Source organism: Oncorhynchus kisutch, linkage group LG28, assembly GCF_002021735.2.
Source record: "Oncorhynchus kisutch isolate 150728-3 linkage group LG28, Okis_V2, whole genome shotgun sequence".
Classification (NCBI taxonomy): Eukaryota; Metazoa; Chordata; class Actinopteri; order Salmoniformes; family Salmonidae; genus Oncorhynchus; species Oncorhynchus kisutch.
In genome coordinates, this window is record NC_034201.2 from 43,491,996 (window position 1) to 43,513,946 (window position 21,951).

General features: G+C 43.5%; 2 protein-coding genes across 5 annotated transcripts; both read right to left on the reverse strand.

The window, feature by feature from the left end:
- Positions 1-3,946: 3,946 nt before the first annotated feature.
- On the reverse strand, positions 3,947-8,144 carry LOC109873076 (proheparin-binding EGF-like growth factor). Its single transcript, XM_020464598.2, has 6 exons — positions 7,695-8,144; positions 5,950-6,156; positions 5,584-5,758; positions 5,191-5,346; positions 4,980-5,067; positions 3,947-4,851 (listed from the first exon to the last, which is right to left on the reverse strand). The coding sequence occupies exons 1-5, from the start codon at positions 7,738-7,740 to the stop codon at positions 4,995-4,997; spliced, it is 657 nt and encodes a 218-aa protein (XP_020320187.1). The 5' UTR covers positions 7,741-8,144; the 3' UTR covers positions 3,947-4,851; positions 4,980-4,994.
- Positions 8,145-9,548: 1,404 nt separating this feature from the next.
- LOC109873062 (heterogeneous nuclear ribonucleoprotein H-like) lies at positions 9,549-17,078 on the reverse strand. 4 transcript variants are annotated; one of them, XM_020464578.2, is made up of 11 exons: positions 16,922-17,078; positions 15,028-15,139; positions 14,767-14,922; positions 14,478-14,621; positions 13,753-13,891; positions 12,567-12,754; positions 12,223-12,329; positions 12,005-12,140; positions 11,790-11,873; positions 11,546-11,641; positions 9,549-10,225 (listed from the first exon to the last, which is right to left on the reverse strand). In XM_020464578.2, exons 2-11 carry the CDS (start codon positions 15,110-15,112, stop codon positions 10,134-10,136), a joined length of 1,227 nt encoding a protein of 408 aa, XP_020320167.1. In that variant the 5' UTR covers positions 15,113-15,139; positions 16,922-17,078; the 3' UTR covers positions 9,549-10,133. The 4 variants fall into 4 exon arrangements, with proteins under 4 accessions (XP_020320167.1, XP_020320166.1, XP_020320165.1 ...); XM_020464577.2 differs by having other exon boundaries at positions 12,558-12,754; positions 15,028-15,135; positions 16,922-17,057; XM_020464576.2 differs by having other exon boundaries at positions 12,558-12,754; positions 16,922-17,056.
- Between the last annotated feature and the right edge of the window lie 4,873 nt (positions 17,079-21,951).

A 21,951-nucleotide genomic window follows, 5' to 3' on the forward strand; every position in this document is an offset into this window, starting at 1 on the left:
GCTATATACAGGGGGTACTGGTACAGAGTCATAGTGGAGGCTATATACAGGGGGTACCGGTACAGAGTCAATGTGGAGACTATATACAGGGGGTACCGGTACAGAGTCAATGTGGAGGCTATATACAGGGGGTACCGGTACAGAGTCAATGTGGAGGCTATATACAGGGGGGTACCGGTACAGAGTCAATGTGGAGGCTATATACAGGGAGGTACCGTACAGAGTCAATGTGGAGGCTATATACAGGGGGTACCGGTACAGAGTCAATGTGGAGGCTATATACAGGGGGTACCGGTACAGAGTCAATGTGGAGGCTATATACAGGGAGGTACCGGTACAGAGTCAATGTGGAGGCTATATACAGGGGGTACCGGTACAGAGTCAATGTGGAGGCTATATACAGGGGGTACCGGTACCGAGTCAATGTGGAGGCTATATACAGGGGGTACCGGTACAGAGTCAATGTGGAGGCTATATACAGGGGGTACCGGTACAGAGTCAATGTGGAGACTATATACAGGGGGTACCGGTACAGAGTCAATGTGGAAGCTATATACAGGGGGTACCGGTACAGAGTCAATGTGGAGACTATATACAGGGGGTACCGGTACAGAGCCAATGTGCGGGGGACCGGTTAATTGAGGTACTTGAGGCAATATGTACGTAGGTAGAGTTTAAGTTACTATGCATAGATAATAAACAGAGTGTAGCAACAGCGTAAAAGAGGCACGGAGGGTGACTGGTTGATGTCATGACGGTGGTGGGAATTTCATTCAGATCTTACTACATCCGGTCTCTACGTGTCATGGGTTTCCCCTGACAACCAGGCTTATGTTTCGAAATTGTGACGTGACACTTGCTCTCCGATCTTTGGACAGGATGAGATTACATTTAGGTCAGCATAATTGTGCTACTGAAGATCTTAAGTGACAGCAACATAAACAAGTAACTTCATGGGAAGTTCTCTTGGTGAATAAATACAGTAATCAGACAAGAGACTGTTACTCACACGCATCCTCCTTCATACATGTGGGTATTGTTGTCCGGAAGGGTTTTGATTTCTGCACGTGTCAGGTTGGCATGTTTCTTCATGCCAGTGAGCGGGTCGATCTGAAGATCTGCCAGTTTCACCTTTTGTTGTGTGCCATTTCTTTTTTCTCTCGATTGCAGCTCTGCAAAGGCCTACATGAACAAATAAGACAACATTGTGTCAACATCAGACCTGAGTTCACATACTATTTTTTATTTATTTATTTAACCTTTATTTAGCTAGGCGAGTCAGTTAAGAACAAATTCTTATTTGACATTGATGGCCTTTTTGAGGTTGGTGGGGTTGACAATTTTGGGACTTTTCTATTGCAACAGGCAAGCTAAAGTTTTTCACAGCTAAAGTAAGTATTTGAAATGATTGCAAATAGTGAATCGGTTGAATAGCATGCATTTAGTTTTACTTGCGTTTAAGAGCAGTTGGAGGCCACGGAAGGAGAGTTGTATGGCATTGAAGCTCGTCTGGAGGTTAGTTAACACAGTGTCCAAAGAGGGGCCAGAGGTATACAGAATGGTGTCGTCTGCGTAGAGGTGGATCAGAGACTCACCAGCAGCAAGAGCAACATCATTGATGTATACAGAGAAGAGAGTCAGCCCAAGGATTGAACCCTGTGGCACCCCCATTGAGCCTGCTAGATGTCCGGACAACAGGCCCTCCGATTTGACACACTGAACTCTATCAGAGAAGTAGTTGGTAAACCAGGCGAGGCAATCATTTGAGAAACCAAGGCTGTCGAGTCTGCTAATAAGAATGTGGTGATTGACAGAGTTGAAAGTCTTGGCCAGGTCAATGAATACAGCTGCACAGTATTGTCTCTTATCGATGGTGGTTATGATGTCATTTAGGACCTTGAGCGTGTGGCTGAGGTGCACCCATGACCAGCTCTGAAACCAGATTGCATAGCGGAGAAGGTACGGTGGGATTCGAAATAGTCGGTGATCTGTTTGTTGACTTGGCTTTCGAAGACCTTAGAAAGGCAGGGTAGGATAGATATAGGTCTGTAACAGTTTGGGTCTAGAGTGTCTCCCCCTTTGAAGAGGGGGATGAGCGCGGCAGCTTTCCAATCTTTGGGAATCTCAGACTATACGGAAGAGAGGTTGAACAGGCTAGTAATGGGGGTTGCAACAATTTCGGCAGATCATTTTAGAAAGAGAGTGTCCAGATTGTCTAGCCCGGCTGATTTATAGGGGTCCAGATTTTGCCGCTCTTTCAGAACATCAGCTATCTGGATTTGGGTAAAGGAGAAATGGTGGGGGCTTTGGCAGGTTGCTGTGGAGGGTGCCGGGCAGTTGACCGGGGTAGGGGTAGCCAGGTGGAAAGCATGGCCAGCCGTAGAGAAATGCTTATTGAAATTCTCAATTATAGTGGATTTATCGGTGGTGACAGTGTTTCCTAGCCTCAGAGCAGTGGGCAGCTGGGAGGAGGTGCTCTTATTCTCCATGGACTTTACAGTGTCCCAGAACTTTTTTGAGTTAGTACTACAGGATGCAAATTTCTGTTTGAGCCTTAGCTTTCCTAACTGCCTGTGTATATTTGTTCCTAACTTCCCTGAAAAGTTGCATATCATGGGGGTTTTTCGATGCTAATGCAGAACGCCACAGGATGTTTTTGTGCTGGTCAAGGGCAGACAGGTCTGGAGTGAACCAAGGACTATATCTATTCCTAGTTCTACATTTTTTGAATGGGGCATGCTTATTTAAGATGGTGAAGAAGGCACTTTTAAAGAATAGCCAGGCATCATCTACTGACGGGATGAGGTCAATGTCATTCCAGGATACCCCGGCCAGGTCGATTAGAAAGGCCTGCTCGCAGAAGTGTTTCAGGGAGTGTTTGACAGTGATGGGTGGAGGTCGTTTGGTCGCAGACCCATTACGGATGTAGGCAATGAGGCAGTGATCGCTGAGATCTTGATTGAAAACAGCAGAGGTGTATTTGGAGGGCGAGTTGGTTAGGATGACATCAATGAGGGTGCCCGTGTTTACAGATTTGGAGTTGTACCTGGTTGGTTCATTGATAATTTGTGTGAGATTGAGGGCATCAAGCTTGGATTGTAGGATGGCCGGGGTGTTAAGCATGTCCCAGTTTAGGCGTATTAATGCACACTTTTACATGTGTGAAATAGGACAAACATAAGCACCTGCCAAATTATTAGGGAATAGGGAAGCTGGTCATTCCACTGACATCTTGGACTTTGTTTAGCAGTCAGCTATCCTCTATACCTATACTATTTACCAAGCATGATTATTTGACTATGCTGGTCATTTATGAACATTTGAACATCTTGGCCATGTTCTGTTATAATCTCCACCCGGCACAGCCAGAAGAGGACTGGCCACCCCACATAGCCTGGTTCCTCTCTAGGTTTCTTTCCAAGGTTTTGGCCTTTCTAGGGAGTTTTTCCTTAGCCACCGTGCTTCTACACCTGCATTGCTTGCTGTTTGGGGTTTTAGGCTGGGTATTCTGTACAGCACTTTGAGATATCAACTGATGTACGAAGGGCTATATAAATACATTTGATTTGATTTGATTTGTGATATCATACCTAAATGGAGAGATTTGTTTTACCACTGCAGGAAGTGCTTCCTCGGGGGTTTACTGACCGTCAACCGAAATGGCGCCAGTGGTTAAACCACACAAACTCTCTATTATCATAGCACACAATGTTCCCAGAGTATCTCCAGTGACTGGTAAACATGATCGGAACAGAAAGAGTGTAGGTAAAAACAGTGTTTTGCAAACCCCATAAAACTTCATCATCAGTAAAGAAAACAAAACTACCTGTAAATTTGACTGTGAAAAGCTGTGTTTTATTTTTTTGCCATTTTCATTCTGAAAACATTTCTCAAGTTGATGTTTCATCAAATTGCAGTTTACATCAAACTTGATTTCATTTGAACCCTCATTCCCTTTCACTTCCTCTGTGTGTGTGTGTGTGTGTGTGTGTGTGTGTCCTTATTCCTCTATTTTTTGGGTTTCATTTCTAGCATCATCGATGGTACAATCCTCACTCTATCAATCAGTGAAATAGAAGGAAGTACATAATGAATGCTCTTTCACCTTCAGAATTTCTTCTGCATTTTTTATTTTTTAGGTTTATTATTTTGGTATAACCAAAAATGTTAGATCAAAACATGAGCAGCATGTTGTTTTACACTATAAATACATATTAACATAAATTGGACAGAATACAGAAGCATACAAACAAACTGCCAGTGCACTCTGAACATTAATAAAAGCAAGTACAAATCTGAATAAGTACCGCTTAAGTATGAAATAAATACAGTATTTAAAGGATTGATTGATACAATACACCAATACTACAATGGAAATTCTGGTAAAAACCACATAAAAAGACCAAATGGAACATAGGCACCCTTTGCACCCTTTTCTACAAATAAATGAAACACAGCTGAGAGCCCACAATAAATTCCCTATTGTCATACTGTACGTCAGATAGCTTGAGGGATGAGCGTCACGTTGGTAGTGACACCAACTGACAACAATCTAAATTCCCTAAATTCTCTCCTCGGTCTGTTTTAATTCCTCCGTGTCATGTAAAAATGACTTCAGTCAAGTTAGTGTGCCCCAATTAGTTAATGGAGATTCCTGTTCCAATTGGGAAATGGCCCACGCATATAATCATGGTTTGCTCTCCGGACTGTCTTTCAGGAGGTCTGTCAGACCATGCCGGGCAGGTGTCCTACGTGGTAAACATAATCCATCTCCCCCTACATCGCCACAGGTTCCTCTTGGGGATGAACTTTATCTTAAAATGAACTGAGGTAGAATTGTCATCCTCCTAGCTGGAATAGAGCACATGGAGAAACAATAAGCAACCACCTATTTACATAACTTTATGACAATGCCTCAGACAACAACAACAAAAAACAGTACGGGGTCATGAATCATTATGCAATAGAAAGACACTCACTCTGTCACTAAATTCTCAAGGATATGCGACCGCCTCAAGCTTGACCTTCTCCTCATTTTCAAGGTTGTATTGACCTTGCTTATGATACCTGATATGACAAAGGAGGAAAACAATATGTGTTATTCGTGGACAGGACAGAGGCAAGTTGGTGATCCTGAAACATCTCAAACCTTTCCAAAAGACAGAAAAACAAGCTCTGAGGCACACTGACCTGATGGCCATTAATATGGCGATGACTGTCAGACACAGAAAGGACACAACCACTGCCACCACAGCCAGTGCTATTGTCCTGTTGTAGCCTTCTGCTTCCTTTGTGACTGGCAGGGTGAAAAGGTGACACCGCTCACCAGAGTATCCAATCAAACATCTACAAAGAAATACAGTAAACAGTGACTTGAGTTTGGAGACACACACACACACACACATACACACACACACACATACACACACACACACACACACACACACACATACACACACACACATACACACACACACATACACACACACATACATACACACACACACACATACATACACACATACACACAATAAGTGTCTAACAAAATACGGATATGGTGCTGAATGAGAGGACGGGGCTCACATGCAGGATGGCTCTCGTAGTTCTCTCAGGTATTGGCAGACCCCATGAATGCAGTAGTCTTTATACTTCCTCAGACAGGGGTTCCTCTTCTTACCCTTTCCTTTTCTCTTTCCCTCCCTTGTCCTGACTGTGTAAGGAGCCACGGGCAGATCTTTCGGCTTGGTGGAAAATGCCACTGGAGATGAGAGGAAGATCGGAACAATACATTTATTACCAACAGATAATTGGGATTCAGAGATATAAGATACATTGTATAAATAGGTTCTTTTTTAAACATTCTATATGCAAAATGTGAATCTTTGAAAACGTTCTAGAATGGAGGGGCTGATGAATACCTAGAAATAAACTACTGGTAAACTACTGTACCTTTTGGAAACTCCATTTCATAATCCCCAGACAGATAGTCCTCATCACCATGTTCATAATAGTATTCCTCCTCGTCATATTCTAGCTGGTTGTCTCTTATTTCCTTATCATTGTGGAGGATACTGACCACAGCTAATTGGACAGGAGACTTATCCCCGTGCCTGTCAATGGTATTGGCAGAGGTACCACTTGATATCCTGAAAGACACTGGAGACACAAACTTTATTTACATGAGTTTGAATGCAGCCACACAAAGTAGGACAATTCCTCCCGAGCGATAGCACGAGAGAGAGAGAGGAAACATGCTCTGACTACAGTTCATCCCGAGCGATAGCACGAGAGAGAGAGAGGAAACATGCTCTGACTACAGTTCATCCCGAGCGATAGCACGAGAGAGAGAGGAAACATGCTCTGACTACAGTTCATCCCGAGCGATAGCACGAGAGAGAGAGGAAACATGCTCTGACTACAGTTCCTCCCGAGCGATAGCACGAGAGAGAGAGAGGAAACATGCTCTGACTACAGTTCATCCCGAGCGATAGCACGAGAGAGAGAGGAAACATGCTCTGACTACAGTTCATCCCGAGCGATAGCACGAGAGAGAGAGAGGAAACATGCTCTGACTACAGTTCATCCCGAGCGATAGCACGAGAGAGAGAGGAAACATGCTCTGACTACAGTTCATCCCGAGCGATAGCACGAGAGAGAGAGGAAACATGCTCTGACTACAGTTCCTCCCGAGCGATAGCACGAGAGAGAGAGAGAGAGGAAACATGCTCTGACTACAATTCCTCCCGAGCGATAGCACGAGAGAGAGAGAGGAAACATGCTCTGACTACAGTTCCTCCCGAGCGATAGCACGAGAGAGAGAGAGGAAACATGCTCTGACTACAATTCCTCCCGAGCGATAGCACGAGAGAGAGAGAGGAAACATGCTCTGACTACAGTTCCTCCCGAGCGATAGCACGAGAGAGAGAGGAAACATGCTCTGACTACAGTTCATCCCGAGCGATAGCACGAGAGAGAGAGAGGAAACATGCTCTGACTACAGTTCATCCCGAGCGATAGCACGAGAGAGAGAGAGGAAACATGCTCTGACTACAGTTCCTCCCGAGCGATAGCACGAGAGAGAGAGAGGAAACATGCTCTGACTACAGTTCATCCCGAGCGATAGCACGAGAGAGAGAGAGGAAACATGCTCTGACTACAGTTCATCCCGAGCGATAGCACGAGAGAGAGAGAGGAAACATGCTCTGACTACAGTTCATCCCGAGCGATAGCACGAGAGAGAGAGAGGAAACATGCTCTGACTACAGTTCATCCCGAGCGATAGCACGAGAGAGAGAGGAAACATGCTCTGACTACAGTTCATCCCGAGCGATAGCACGAGAGAGAGGAAACATGCTCTGACTACAGTTCATCCCGAGCGATAGCACGAGAGAGAGAGAGGAAACATGCTCTGACTACAGTTCACCCCGAGCGATAGCACGAGAGAGAGAGGGGAAACATGCTCTGACTACAGTTCATTGACACTTTAAATAGTTTGCCATATTAGGCTATACATCTTAAAACATGCTATAAATGTTAATATATTGCATATTATATATTCCTAAAGATATCATTATTCTATACATTGTTAGAACGGCTGGGCGAGCCTATATAATATACCCCTATAAACAAATCGCTGCAACATTGTCATGATTTGGTTTTAAGTGCAGACCAGTCATTGGTCCCGACTCACTCACCTGATCCATAAACGATACAAATTGCAAATCTGAGATAAATATTCATCGCTGTTTTTCTTTTGAGTTAGCGAAAATACACTCAGAACGAGGCGTAAATCCTTTTGATATAAATTCCACGGTACGATCTATTCCGAGTTAAACGTGTCCAGTAAGCTAAAGGTGTCGCTGCTTCTCTGCTTGTGACCTCTGTATCCCAGTCTACTGCTTTGGGCGCACAGTTGGAAAAGAACTGTTTCCTACTGGTACAATTATGTATGTTGCCTCCCAATGATTCATGGCCACACCTTTCAATAGAGGCAGAACCTATACTGTAGTGTGAATTTCATGGCAGATAATATATTGGCTATGCCTAGTATTCAATGAGAGGACATCCTAATGTCATTATTTTTGACATTCCGTAGCCTCCAGTGTGATGATCAGTCCAGCAGCAAGCCAGGGACGACGGCAGGTTTTATACACCCTGTTATCCAATTGTACCTGCCTATCCTCTAATAAAAGGAAGCCTTCAGTATATACCTACCTATTCATGCACACATACCTACCTATTCATGCACGTGCTAGAACATGTCCGTTTTTTAGACTTTCAATTTACAAATCTCAAGTGATCACTATAATTATTTTATTATAAAAACCTTTGATTTGTCCGAGAACGTAAGTTGATAGAATAGGTCAAATAAATAAAACGGACGGTATTTAGCCTAACGCGCGCATATGGACAGGCACGTTGTCGACCAGTACCGGCGCGCCTAATGTAGGTTAGGGGGCTATTACCAGAAGTGTGCCGCAAAGAGGTATTTTGCAGCGCACAATTGGCCCAGCGCAGTCCGGGTTACGACGTCATTGTACATTTATATTTCACCTTGATTTAAAACCAGGTAAGCTAGTTGAGAACAAGGTCTCATTTACAACTGCGACCTGGCCAAGATAAAGATAAAGCAAAGCAGTGCAACACAGACAGAGTTACACATGGAGTAAAACATACAGTCAATAATACAGTACAAAAACAAGGCTATATACGATGTGAGCAAATGAGGTGAAATAAAGGGAGGTAAAGGCAATAAAAAGGCCACGGTGGCAAAGTAAATATAATATAGCAATTATAAACACTGGAATTGTAGATTTGCAGTAGGTGAATGTGCAAAGTAGAACTACTGGGGTGTAAGCAGCATAATACATAAATACAGTAGGGGATGAGGTCATTCTTGGGTTATGTACAGGTGCAGTGATCTGTGAGCTGCTCTGACAGCTGGTGCTTAAAGCTGGTGAGGGAGATAAGCGTGTCCAGTTTGAGAGATTTTTGCAGTTCGTTCCAGTCATTGGAACTGGAAGGAGAGGCAGCCAAAGGAGGTATTGGTCCTGGGGGTGACCAGTGTAATACACCTGCTGGAGCGTGTGCTGCTATGGTGACCAGCGTGCCGAGATAAGGCAGGGCTTTACCTAGCAGAGACTTGTAGTTAACCTGTAGCTAGTGGATTTGGCGACGAGCATGAAGCGAGGGCCAGCCAAGGAGAGCGTACAAGTCGCAGTGGTGGGTAGTGTATGGGGCTTTGGTGACAAAACGGATGGCACTGTGATAGACTGCATCCAGTTTGTTGAGTAGAGTGTTGGAGGCTATTTTGTAAATAAGAATGTGGCCGACTCGCCTAGCTAAGAATTATTATCATTTTAAAACGAAGCACAAGTATTCGCTAAATAGGTCAACAGTGCCACCAAGTGTTAGAATGGGGTAGTAGGAACTAACAGAATGTCAATGAGCATTCTTTTTATACCAGGAATAGCCTTTAGGTGTCTGGGAAACAGGCTTGTGGTGAATGCCCCAAAATATATTGCTTTAAAAAGGAATGACAAGAGAAAATATGTTAACAAGTTTATTAACGATGCCCAATAAAATCAAAACCAAGACAGTGAGAGGGGATGAGACAACTATGACAAGGTTTAAAACATTTAGCAGTTGAGTCAACCAAAAAGAATATCCTGTTGAAAAAAAAAAAAAAAGAGGCTATTTCAACATGCTCTTTAACATTATAAAAATCCCTCCGGCTCAACGCAAGTTTATAGGAACTATGAAAAAGGATCTGAAAATGTTTCTTGGAGGAGCAGTCATGATTACCATATTTACAAAAGCACACGTTGCTTCACACAGAATCCAGTCATTCAGGCTTTAACTACAGGTATAACTAGGGCGGAACCGAAATCCATCACCCCATGAGGTCTCAGATTCACAATACAAAAAAAACTAAAAAACAGCATACTGACTCCGGTGAGTTAAGTTAAGGTTAAGAAAGGCTTGGGTAAAAACATGCCCTCCCCTCATCTTTCATACATTAGAGTTGAGCCACTCCAGTCTGTACAGAATCTGTAACACTTGCAAAAAAACAAATATAACATACTTTGCCAACAGCGAAGAACCTAGTTTTCCAGCTGCCCCCCCCGGAACCCCTACATGCCCCATCCCGCTCCCATGCTGCCATTCATGCCCACGGAGCCACGACTGCTGCCATAGTAACTGCTGCTCATCCCGCTCTGATTACCTAACAGGAAATAGAAATAGCAGCATTATTACCGACGCAGACTTACCTTCTCCAATACAAACGACACAAATATATACATAGAAAGTGGATACCTCCCGGGTGGCGCAGTGGTTAAGGGCGCGGTACAGCGCCAGCTGTGCCACAAGAGACTCTGGGTTCGCGCCCAGGCTGTCGTAACCGGCCGCGACCGGGAGGTCCGTGGTGCGACGCACAATTGGCCTAGCGTGGTCCGGGTTAGGCCGGTAGGAATATCCTTGTCTCGTCACGCACCAGCGACTCCTGTGGCGGGCCGGGCGCAGTGCGCGCTAACCAAGGTTGCCACTGTGACACATTCCTCCGACACATTGGTGCGGCTGGATGCACGCTGTGTTAAGAAGCAGTGCGGCTTGGTTGGGTTGTGTATCGGAGGACGCATGACTTTCAACCTTCGCGATGAGACAAGATAGTAGCTACTAAACAATTGGATACCACGAAATTGGGGAGAAAAAAAAAGGTAAAATTTTATTTAAAAAAGAACGTGGATACTCAAGGATGAGCAACGGCAAAATTGGAGACACCATGTCATTTTTTAGGAGACATGTTGTTGACATGGTTAGTGTACTGCTAACTAAAACATATTAGCTGGCTAGCTAATCATTTTAGGGGGCAAACAATTCAGTTATTTACCATAAATTTTTGGGATTGGGGTACCAAAAAAAAAAAAAATCGATAGTTACCTAATGATATTATTTTACGATATATTGTATTGACAATATTGCAATATTATTTTTGCGCTAGTTGGCTGTACCAACACTCCAGTAATTTTCCTTCTGTAGCTTGTTCTCCATCTTTTTAAATCGGGAGACAATATGTTTCCATCCCTTTTATTACAATGACTGATCAAAACTATCATGGCTTTCTTTCTCATCCCTCTGCAGCAGACATACGATGAGCAATAAATTCACAGTATGGAATCACAATACATATAGAATCATGAGAATCTCAATGATTATCTTATCGTGAGGTCCATTGGCAATTCCAAACCCTAGTTAAATTTGCCACAACAAATCTTTTTGCTAGTTAAATGGGACGCTGTCTCCACAATGGCACTGTGTCTCCAGCAATGTTAACTTTGCCATCTCCACTTTCCAAGCATATATGACCTCATGTAATATTTTGGTTAGTGATGCAAATCGTGAACTATATAGGGCCATGTAAACCAAATGTAGAGGTTAGGAATTTTTCTGATCTGACATGGTAAGTAAAATACTTTTAAGAAAGAAACTGTCTTAATGTTAGTAACAACTCTCCTGTGACAGGCAGCAGAGAGCTGACACTTACTGTAATCATTGTACCCCCCCATGCCGGACTGGCTGCTGTAACCACCTGTATAACCAGTACTCATCTGTTGGCTTCCTCCATAGGAAGATTGGTTGGCTGTGGAAAATGAACTCTGTCAAGTCAAATACCGTACAACAATATGGTGCATGTCCCAATTAAAGCCAAACTGATTCTGCACACAGAACTACACCCGTTGGCCCAGAATATACTTTTATGCCTTCATCTACTTCCCATAAAAACTCACCCATAGCCCCCATCATCTGTCCACCATAGCCACCATTGCTGCCCCCTGCTGTCGAGTTGAGGAACAACTCAACATAACGGTGCTCTGAGGAAGAGAGGGCAGTGTGAAACAAGGCAAACATCCTGATTGGATAAAAATAAATAAATAAAAGACAGAATGTTTAGGATGCAACTACCCAGACAGGAACAGTGGTGATGACCCACACACAGACTCACGCATGTTGGCTTTATCCTTCGACATGGCGGCCACAGCATCCTCATGTGTCGCAAACTCCACGTCAGCCTCTCCAGTCACCCTCCCGTCTGGACCGACCTCGATGTGCACACGCACTGGGTTCAGCGGAGAGAAAAACTACACGGGGGGGGGGGCAACAATTAGCATTACAAGTCAGTGACTTGAGTGTGTATATTACGTAACTAGTTCTGGTACTCACACTGTAGATGTCAGTCTCTGTGGCCCGGTAAGGAAGACCCCTCATGTGCACGCAGTGTCCGGTCGTACTCTGAAAACTTGAACCACTGTCACTATAACGATCTGAACCTATAGACGTGCACAGAGTTAGAAAGCTTAGGATTAGTCCCACCCACGAATACAGTAGAAATATACAGAACTCCGGTATGCATTCTAACATCAAAAAAACGTGTTACGTTTTCCCATGCTGCTGTGTCCCATCATCACCATCCACCGGTGATGTCCAAAGACAGAGCAGAAACGTGAAGAGAGAGAAAAAAGAAGAGGGATTGGCAGGGAACTGAACTATAATCTCACCAGCCTCACCTCCACCGTAGCCCCCACGACGCATCCTGTCGAAAGAGCCTCCTCGGCTCATGCCGTTGTAGCCACGGCCGCCTCCACCACCGGGCCGGTCGTAGGGGCCTGGTCTCTGCATGCCGCCCATGGTTTTGCGTGGGGGCTCGTAGTTCGTCCGCACCTCTGCATTGCTGCTCTTGAATATCTCAATATACCTAAAAAGGCACACAGACAAGCATTAGGCCAAGGTGATAGTACCAAATTATTAAACGACTATTGAGGAGAATACTGTACACGAGCAAACCAAAAATCAGGTAGCACTAAGGACATAGGAGTGTAGCATTTGCATCCTGTTACTCACATCCATGCATGTCAATCATAATATCTATAAGAGAAGTAATGTCTCAAATTAGTTGTGACCTTCACTGACTGAACATTGAGGTTTCTCTTGTTAGGGTTAGTGACATACAGCCACTGAATGCTACAGCTATTTTCCTGTTGATGTTTTAAACTATCACTGAGAAATCCAAAAAATTAAAAAAAAAACTTTTCTTATGGTTACTCAAAAGAACCATAGAGAAGAACACTGTCAGTGTTGCCATTATGCAATTAATAAATAAATGCCATTATTGACCCCAGAAAATCAAAGCTTTCCTTGTGACTGCAGGATCCATGGCCTAAGGAAGACTGGGTCTCAGTTACATCTGTGTGCCATGAGGGCCTGTGGATTAGTGCAGAGTGAAAACTGGTACCATCTTGGGCAAAAAAAACACCATGGTGTCAAGGTGGCATTTTTAGAGAACGCATTTAAATTCAATTCTAAATTAACTAGATTTAGGGGAGGGGGGGAGGGGGGAATGTAGATGAAAAGCATTTGATTAGTTTCTGGCCCAGTTTAGTGATATATACTCTGAATTCTCCATCTACAGTACAAAAGGTGTTTCCTGACACTTGAGTGGAAGTCAATCGAAAACCCAAGGCCAGGACAATCACTCAGCACTAAAGTGTGTTTTGGCCCAAAAATACGAGGTGCGTCTCTGAATTCGAAGAGACTATTGGGGGGGGGGGGCGATGATCTGAAATGGATACATGTATGAATGGTCCTTGTAGCATGTGCAGGTTCTTGGCATGTGTCATTACCACAGAAGACGATTGTGGTAACAGGTGAATACCATAAGAAAAGCAGTTTAGCCAGCCAACCATCCATCCCCACCTGTGCCCTATTCTTTCCTTGTGTTTCTTTAGAGCCTTTTCAGCTATATCCTGTGAAGCAAACTGCACGAAGGCCTCCCCCGTACTCCTCCCCTGGAAGTCCATCGGCAATGTTATCCCATTTGGCACGATTTCCAACCCTTCAACCCAAGGACAGATAACCCCAGCAGGGGGGGGGACATATTAAATCACATGCCCATTCACAGAGTTGTTGCTCTTTTTCTTCAAAAATAACAAAATGAAAAGAAACGAGAAAAAAAAACACATCAGACATGAGAACCCTATGAAAAAGAGGAACCTTATGAACAGCGTGCCAGATGACTGTCAGCATTTGGATAATTTATTTACTTACTGTATTTTGTACTTCTTTTTGGGAATATAAAACATAATAAAAAGGGAGCCATAGAATAGCAGGGAGAAATGAAGTTAGTGCTTGTTTGCACCAATTAATAAGAGTGGTGCTATTGTTGAGTGGACGACTAATGTAAGATTCATCCAAAACAGAAGTATCCATCTAGGCTTGAATTAAGTGTTAGGTCTGATGGGACTATCATAGTGATGTCATATCACAGATCAGATCCCAATTAAATGGCAAGAGGCCATTAAGATAAGAATTTTCCTTCAGCCAAGTCTAGAACTACAGGCAGTGTATTTTCAAAGCTATGTTGATATCAACTGAGGGCGATAATCTTAATTGGACTGGAGGACAAAGGGCAACAAACACACCTAAGAAGAACTGGACAATCTCCTCCTTGCTACAGCCGAAGGGAAGGCCACGCAGCCTCACAAGCCCGTCCCCCTCAGTCTCTGGGCTGTTTGGACCGGTGTGCTTCATGACCCAGTCCATCTCCACGTTGTTCGACTTGAATACTGAGACAGAAGACAGAACACGGGAATTCTTTAGCGTCTAATCTCATATCAGAACCTGTTGGCACAATCACCTTGAAGATAATCATAATTCAAGATACGATTTGAATCAGAAAACAAACCAAAGACAAACCAAATTAATGAATACCTTCCACATATCGGTGACCCAGGGTCTCTCGGTCTTTCTTGACAGCAATCTTGAGGTCGTCCTCTGACTCCAGCTCTACGAAGGCCTCGCCGCTAGGCCTACCCTCACGAGTGTAGGTGAAATGGATGCTTGTTCCATTGTTTGCAACTTTACAATCTGGAATATTATTGCACCAATTTAGTCACCTGAAAAACTTACGATATACTTAGTCTTTGTTTTTATTAGGGGGAGAAAAAAATAAGTATCACAGTTTTTTTTTACCAGAGAAAAATCTTGCCACTTCATCCACAGCGCAAGACCAGGGAAGGCCACGAATACGCACCACAAATCCCTCTCCATCTGCCATGGTTATTTTATGATCCGTCAGCCCTGGCTTGAGAGAGACAGTCAAAGTAAGCTACTATACATCAGGGATCGGCAACAAGCTGCCCTCGGGCCAAAACATACCAGCGAGGGATTTGTTTATGCCCCTCTGACAGTTGTTTGTTTTGGGTATAAAAAAATATCACCAGGATTTTCAGCAAATAAAAATGTTTCATTGCCAAATCTGTTCCCAGGTATTCTAACAAATAAAAATAAAAGAGATTTGATCATGTGGCTGCTTTGTTTTCTCTACCTTCTTGGCCTTTGTGCTGTTGTCTGTGCCCAATAAAGTTTGTACCATGTTTTGTGCTGCTACCATGCTGTGTTGCTACCATGCTGTGTTGCTACCATGCTATATGGTTGTCTTAGGTCTCTCTTTATGTTGTGATGTGTGTTTTGTCCTATATTTATATTGTATTTATTTTAAATCACAGGCCCTGTCCCTGCAGGAGGCTGTCATTGTAAATAATAATTTGTTCTTAACTGACTTGCCTAGTTAAATAAAACGTTATTTTTTTATGGTGTTGCAGTGTAATTAATGTATGTAATTGTTATTTACAAATAAAATGTGTTTTTGTGCTAAATTGTGGACAATTTGCACTGTACAAATAATATTACCAGTATCAGTTCTGGCCCACAACCATCGATCAGAAATAAATGACCCACAGCTTAATCTAGCATGCCAGTGCAATACAGTCAGTGCATCTAGATGGGTAACTATCATTTATTAAAGATGCACTATGCAGAAATCACCCCGCCATTTCCTGGTTGCTAAAATCATAAATTATAACAGTTTATGGTGACAAAACAAGTATACTGTAGAGAATCATTGTTCCATCTAAACCGCTGTTTGAATCTCTTTTCCATAACCAAACATACTGTATTTTGTAAAACATGCGCAAATTAAATTTAAAAGGAAGCATAGAAATAACGCAAATTGAACACATCTACCGCTTCTTACGCTTGTTTAATGAGACTGACAAAACACACTTACGTGAATTCGGTCCATTCGCCCAAAAGTCTCCTATTGCAGATTTAACGATAACTGGCCATATTAAAAAGGAACATGATATAGCTTCCTCGAAAGTATAAAATGTTTGTCCATTTCGCAAGAGGGTGGGACTTTGCTGAAACCAAAGCTGACTATCAAGGAGAATAAACGGGTCAGGCGGGAGCCATTTTGGGAGGTAAAGCCAGAGCTCACCACATCTTCTTCAAATCAGACCCCGGGAAATCCCTAGCTAAGCTAACGTTACTAGATAGGCTTACTGTAATACATCATATTTTACATCAGAGTCTATTAAACTCCTGTGCCAATGGCATGGCTATATGAGTTGCTAGCTAAACAGTAATATTTTATTTGGATGGGCTGCTCCTATGTCAATCTCTGGCTGGCCTAAAAAATAAGAGCCAATGTGAGGTTGTAATTAGCTGACGTTAGCTAGCTAGTTAACATTTTAATTAATGAGTAGGTAACCTTAGATAGCTAGTTAGATTATGAGTTTAGACTTATAATTATCTTGCACGTCTGTTATTAGTTAGCGAGTATATGCCTGAATTATACATTTACAAAACCAGCAACAATGTGGGTCGTTTTCTAGCTAGCTACACAAAGCATGCTATCCGCACGCAGACAAAGACGTCGCAGGCCTCAAGACTCCCATGGCTTAGCAAGCGACCCGTTCATTAATCGAGATCAGTCTGCAATTATAAATTATAAATGCTTATACTTGAAACCTGAGTTAACTAACATTTAGGCTTTAATAGAATGCGACCGCCAAAATGAAAATACCTTGATGTCTTTTGTAGTCGTGTGTTCGGCGTGGCTCCTGTCTGGGCTAGAGATCCTACAAAGCGGAACCGCAAAACAAAGATTGCGAATTTCTTCTTCTTTGAATTTGTATTGGCTGATCGCAACCAACTGAAAGGTGCGTACACCGCCAACTACTGTAATGGAGTGTTAGGACTCCCTATTAATCTATTTATCTTATCTAGCCCTGTGCTTCCGCCTACAGACCTGGCGTATGAATTAATTACACTATGTGACACAAAAGGGAAGGGAAATAGGACGGGGAAATGGAAAGAAAAATTGCCCTACCAAATAACCAACACTACGCCCATTAAAACCTCACCACTATCCCACTTCTTGGCCCTATCTGATCCTACAGCAGGCTGGCTGCCTGGGAGGACAGGACAATATTGTTCAATACACATTGAACTCATCTGCAGTGAAATCTCGTACACCCAAGTAGTTCTCTGCAGTTGCTACCACAACTATTTATCTATTATCTGTGATTTATGTTTCATTTCTGCTGTGCAGTTGATAACCATGATTATGAACAGATTGTGAAATTAGACATTCACGTTAAAAGTTTTTTTTTAAATCAATGAAATAGTAACACCAGTCTTATATTTAAAACATTACTTTTAACTACAAATATAATGATTTCTCTATGACAAGGCCCCACTATGTCTGATTTCTCTGGAGGTTCCTTCTTTCCCTAGAAAGCGTTTCCTTGCCTCTGATGCCATTTGCTTTCTTTGGGTTTAGGTCTTTGGCAAATTACTTCAGAAGATTGCATAATTTGTTTAAATATGCACAAATACAATTTATTAATTTACACTGAGTATACAAATCATTAAGAACACATGCTCTGATTCAGAGGGGTTGGGTTAAATGCAGAAGACACATTTCAGATGAATGCATTCAGTAGTACAACTGACTAGGTATCCCCTTTCCCTTCCCTTTCTTTCCATGACACAGACTGACCAGGTGAATCCAGGTGAAAGCTACGCTCCCTTACTGATGTCACCTGTTAAATCCACTTTACATTATATCCACTCAATAATAGGATGGTTTTCCATATATACAGTGGGGAGAACAAGTATTTGATGCACTGCCGATTTTGCAAGTTTTCCTACTTACAAAGCATGTAGAGGTCTGTCATTTTTATCATAGGTACACTTCAACTGTGAGAGACGGAATCTAAAACAAAAATCCAGAAAATCACATTGTATGATTTTTAAGAAATTAATTTGCATTTTATTGCATGACATAAGTACTTGATCACCTACCAACCAGTAAGAATTCTGGCTCTCACAGACCTGTTAGTTTTTCTTTAAGAAGCCCTCCTGTTCTCCACTCATTACCTGTATTAACTGCACCTGTTTCGGCAGTGTATCAAATACTTGTTCTCCCCACTGTACATATATATATATATATATATGTATGTGGTCAGACTGATAGGCAGTGGGGACCAGCAGGAGTTGGGCTTGAACAGGGGGACTGCTTTCGCCGAAACTTTAGACTTCTAATTCATTACATCATGAATCATGAATTACTGGGCAAGTTAATTTTGCATCTTCCAGTACCCCGGGTGGGTAGGAATTTCACTTTTGGATCAATGGGCACTGGGCAATGCAAAACTAATTCGCCCAATGAAACGAGGTCTAATCGCTTTCCACATAGATTTATCTCACATGAATTGCCTGAGAAATGACTGAGAAATGATCTGCTTAGGGAGATGGACACAGACATCCTGGTCACATGGGCCCACCCATCTGAGCTGTGCTTTCATAAGCAGTGTGGGAATGCTCATCATGTCAGCACCGTTGAGGACTACAGTGTCTGAGATTCTGTCCTGCCACTTGATCCTCAGGAGCTTCCTCAAACAGTTCAGGTGAAAGTGACTTAGTTTTTCTGGCATAGCATTCGTAGACTGGTAGACAGGATTTGCAGCCATAAGTAAGGGTCGGTAATGTGACTGCCTGGTAAACCGTTTTGTTTCCAGTTTGATGCCTGTCCTTTCCCAAATCTCATAGACGGCCAAAGGCTGCACTAGCCTGGGCGATCCTGATGTTTGTTTCATTGTCTATGTGAACACCGCAATAAATTCCGCTACCAAGGTAGGTGAATTTGACCACAGCTGACAGTTTCTGACCTTTCAAATCAAATCACATCAAATGTTATTCGTCACATGCGCCAAATACAACAGTGAAACAATACTTACAGTGAAATGCTTACTTACGAGCCCCTAACCAACAATGCAGTTAAAAAAATATATGGATAAGAATAAGAGATAAAAGTAACAAGTAAAGAGCAGCAGTAAAATAACAATAGCGAGACTATATACAGGGGTACCGGGTACAGAGTCAATGTGCAGGTGCACCGGTTAGTTGAGGTTATATGTACATGTAGGTAGAGTTATTAAAGTGACTTTACATAGATGACAACAGAGAGTAGCAGTGGTGTAAAGAGGGGAGGGGGGCACTGCAAATAGTCTGGGTAGCCATTTGACTAGATGTTCAGGAGTCTTATGGCTTGGGGGTAGAAGCTGTTTAGAATAGGTTTTGTCGTGCCCTCTTCACAGCTGTCTTAGTGTGCTTGGACCATGTTAGTTTGTTGGTGATGTGGACACCAAGGAACTTGAAGCTCTCAACCTGCTCTACTGCAGCCCCGTCAATGAGAATGGGGGCGTGCTCAGTCCTCTTTTTCCTGTAGTCCACAATCATCTCCTTTGTCTTGATTACATTGATAGAGAGGTTGTTGTCCTGGCACCACACGGCCAGGTCTCTGATCTCCTTCCTATAGGCTGTCTCGTCGTTGTCGTTGATCAGGCCTACCACTGTTGTGTCATCGGCAAATTTAATGATGGTGTTGGAGTTGTGCCTGGCCGTGCAGCCATGAGTGAACAGAGAATACAGGAGGGGGCTGAGCACGCACCCCTGAGGGGTCCCTGTGTTGAGGATCACCGTGGCGGATGTGTTGTTACCTACCCTCACCACCTGGGGGCGGCCTGTCAGGAAGTCCAGGATCCAGTTGCAGAGGGAGGTGTTTAGTCCCAGGGTCCTTAGCTTATCGATGAGCTTTGAGGGCACTATGGTGTTGAACGCTGAGCTGTAGTCAATGAATAGCATTCTCACATAGGTGTTCCTTTTGTCCAGGTGGGAAAGGGTGGTGTGGAGTGCAACAGATATTGCAACATCTGTGGATCTTTTGGGGCAGTATGCAAATTGGAGTGGGTCTATCGTTTCTGGGATGATGGTGTTAATGTGAGCCATCACCAGCCTTTCAAAGCACTTCATGGCTACAGACGTGAGTGCTACGTGTTGGTAGTTATTTAGGCAGGTTACCTTAGTGTTCTTGGGCACAGGGACTATGGTGGTCTTACAGACTCGGACAGGGAGAGGTTGAAAATGTCAGTGAAGACACTTGCTAGTTGGTCAGCGCATTCTCGCAGTACACATCCTGGTAATCCCTGCGGCCTTGTGAATGTTGACCTGTTTAAAGGTCTTACTCACATCGGCTGCGGAGAGCGTGATCACACAGTCTTCCGGAACAGCTGGTGCTTTCATGCATGTTTCAGCGTTATTTCCCTCAAATCGAGCATAGAAGTAGTTTAGCTCGTCTGGTAGGCTCGTGTCACTGAGCAGCACTCGGCTGTGCTTCCCTTTATAGTGTTTAATGGTTTGCAAGCCCTGCCCGATCCGACGAGCGTCAGAGCCGGTGTGGTACGACTCGATCTTAGTCCTGTATTGACGGTTTGTCGGAGGGCATAGCGAGATTTCTTATAAGCTTCCGGTTAGAGTCCTGCTCCTTGAAAGTGGTAGCTCTAGCCTTTAGCTCAGTGCAGATGTTGCCTGTAATCCATGGCTTCTGGTTGGGGTATGTACGTACGGTCACTGTGGGGATGACGTCTTCGATGCACTTATTGATGAAGCCAATGACTGATGTGGTGTACTCCTCAATGCCATCGGAGGAATCCCAGAACATATTCCAGTCTGTGCTAGCAAAACAGTCCTGTAGCTTAGCATCTGCTTCATCTGACCACTTTTTTATTGATCTAGTCACGGGTGCTTCCTGCTTCAATTTTTTGCTTGTAAGCAGGAATCAGGAGGATAGAATTATAGTCAGATTTGCCAAATGGAGGGCGAGGGAGAGCTTTGTATGCGTCTCTGTGGGGAGAGTAAAGGTGGTCCAGAGTTTTTTCCCCCTCTGGTTGCACATTTAACATGCTGGTAGAAATGAGGTAAAACGGATTTAAGTGTCCCTGTATTAAAGTCCCCAGCTACTAGGAGCGCCTCCTTTGGGTGAGCGTTTTCTTGTTTGCTTATGGCCGTATACAGCTCATTGAGTGCGGTTTTAGTGCCAGCATCGGTGTGTGGTGGTATGTAGACAGCTACGAAAAATACAGATGAAAACTCTCTAGGTAGAAAGTGTGGTCTACAGCTTATCATGAGATACTCTACCTCAGGCGAGCAAAACCTTGAGACTTCCTTAGATATCGTGCACCAGCTGTTATTTACTTATATGAATAGGCTCCCGCCTCGTGTCTTACCAGAGGCTGCTGTTCTATCCTGCCGATAGTGTGTTTAACCTGCCAGCTGTATGTTCTTAAAGTCGTCGTTCAGTCACAACTCGTGAAACGTAAGATATTACAGTTTTTAAAGTCCCGTTGGTAGGATACACGTGTTTTCAGTTCTTCCCATTTATTTTCCAGCGATTGAACATTAGCTAACAGGACAGAAGGCAAAGGCAGACTAGCCACTCGTCGCCTGATCATCACAAGGCACCCTGAACTTTTCCAGCGAAATCTCAGTTTCCTTCTCCAGCGAATGACTGGGATCTGGGCCTGGTCGGGTGTCTGTAGTATCTCCTCCCCATCCGACTCATTGAAGAAAAACTCTTTGTCTTATCTGAGGTGAGTAATTGCAGTTCTGATGTCCAGAAGCTCTTTTCGGCCATAAGCGACGGTAGCAGCAACATTATGTACAAAACAAATTACGAACAGCGCGAAAAAACAAACAAAAAAGCATGGTCGG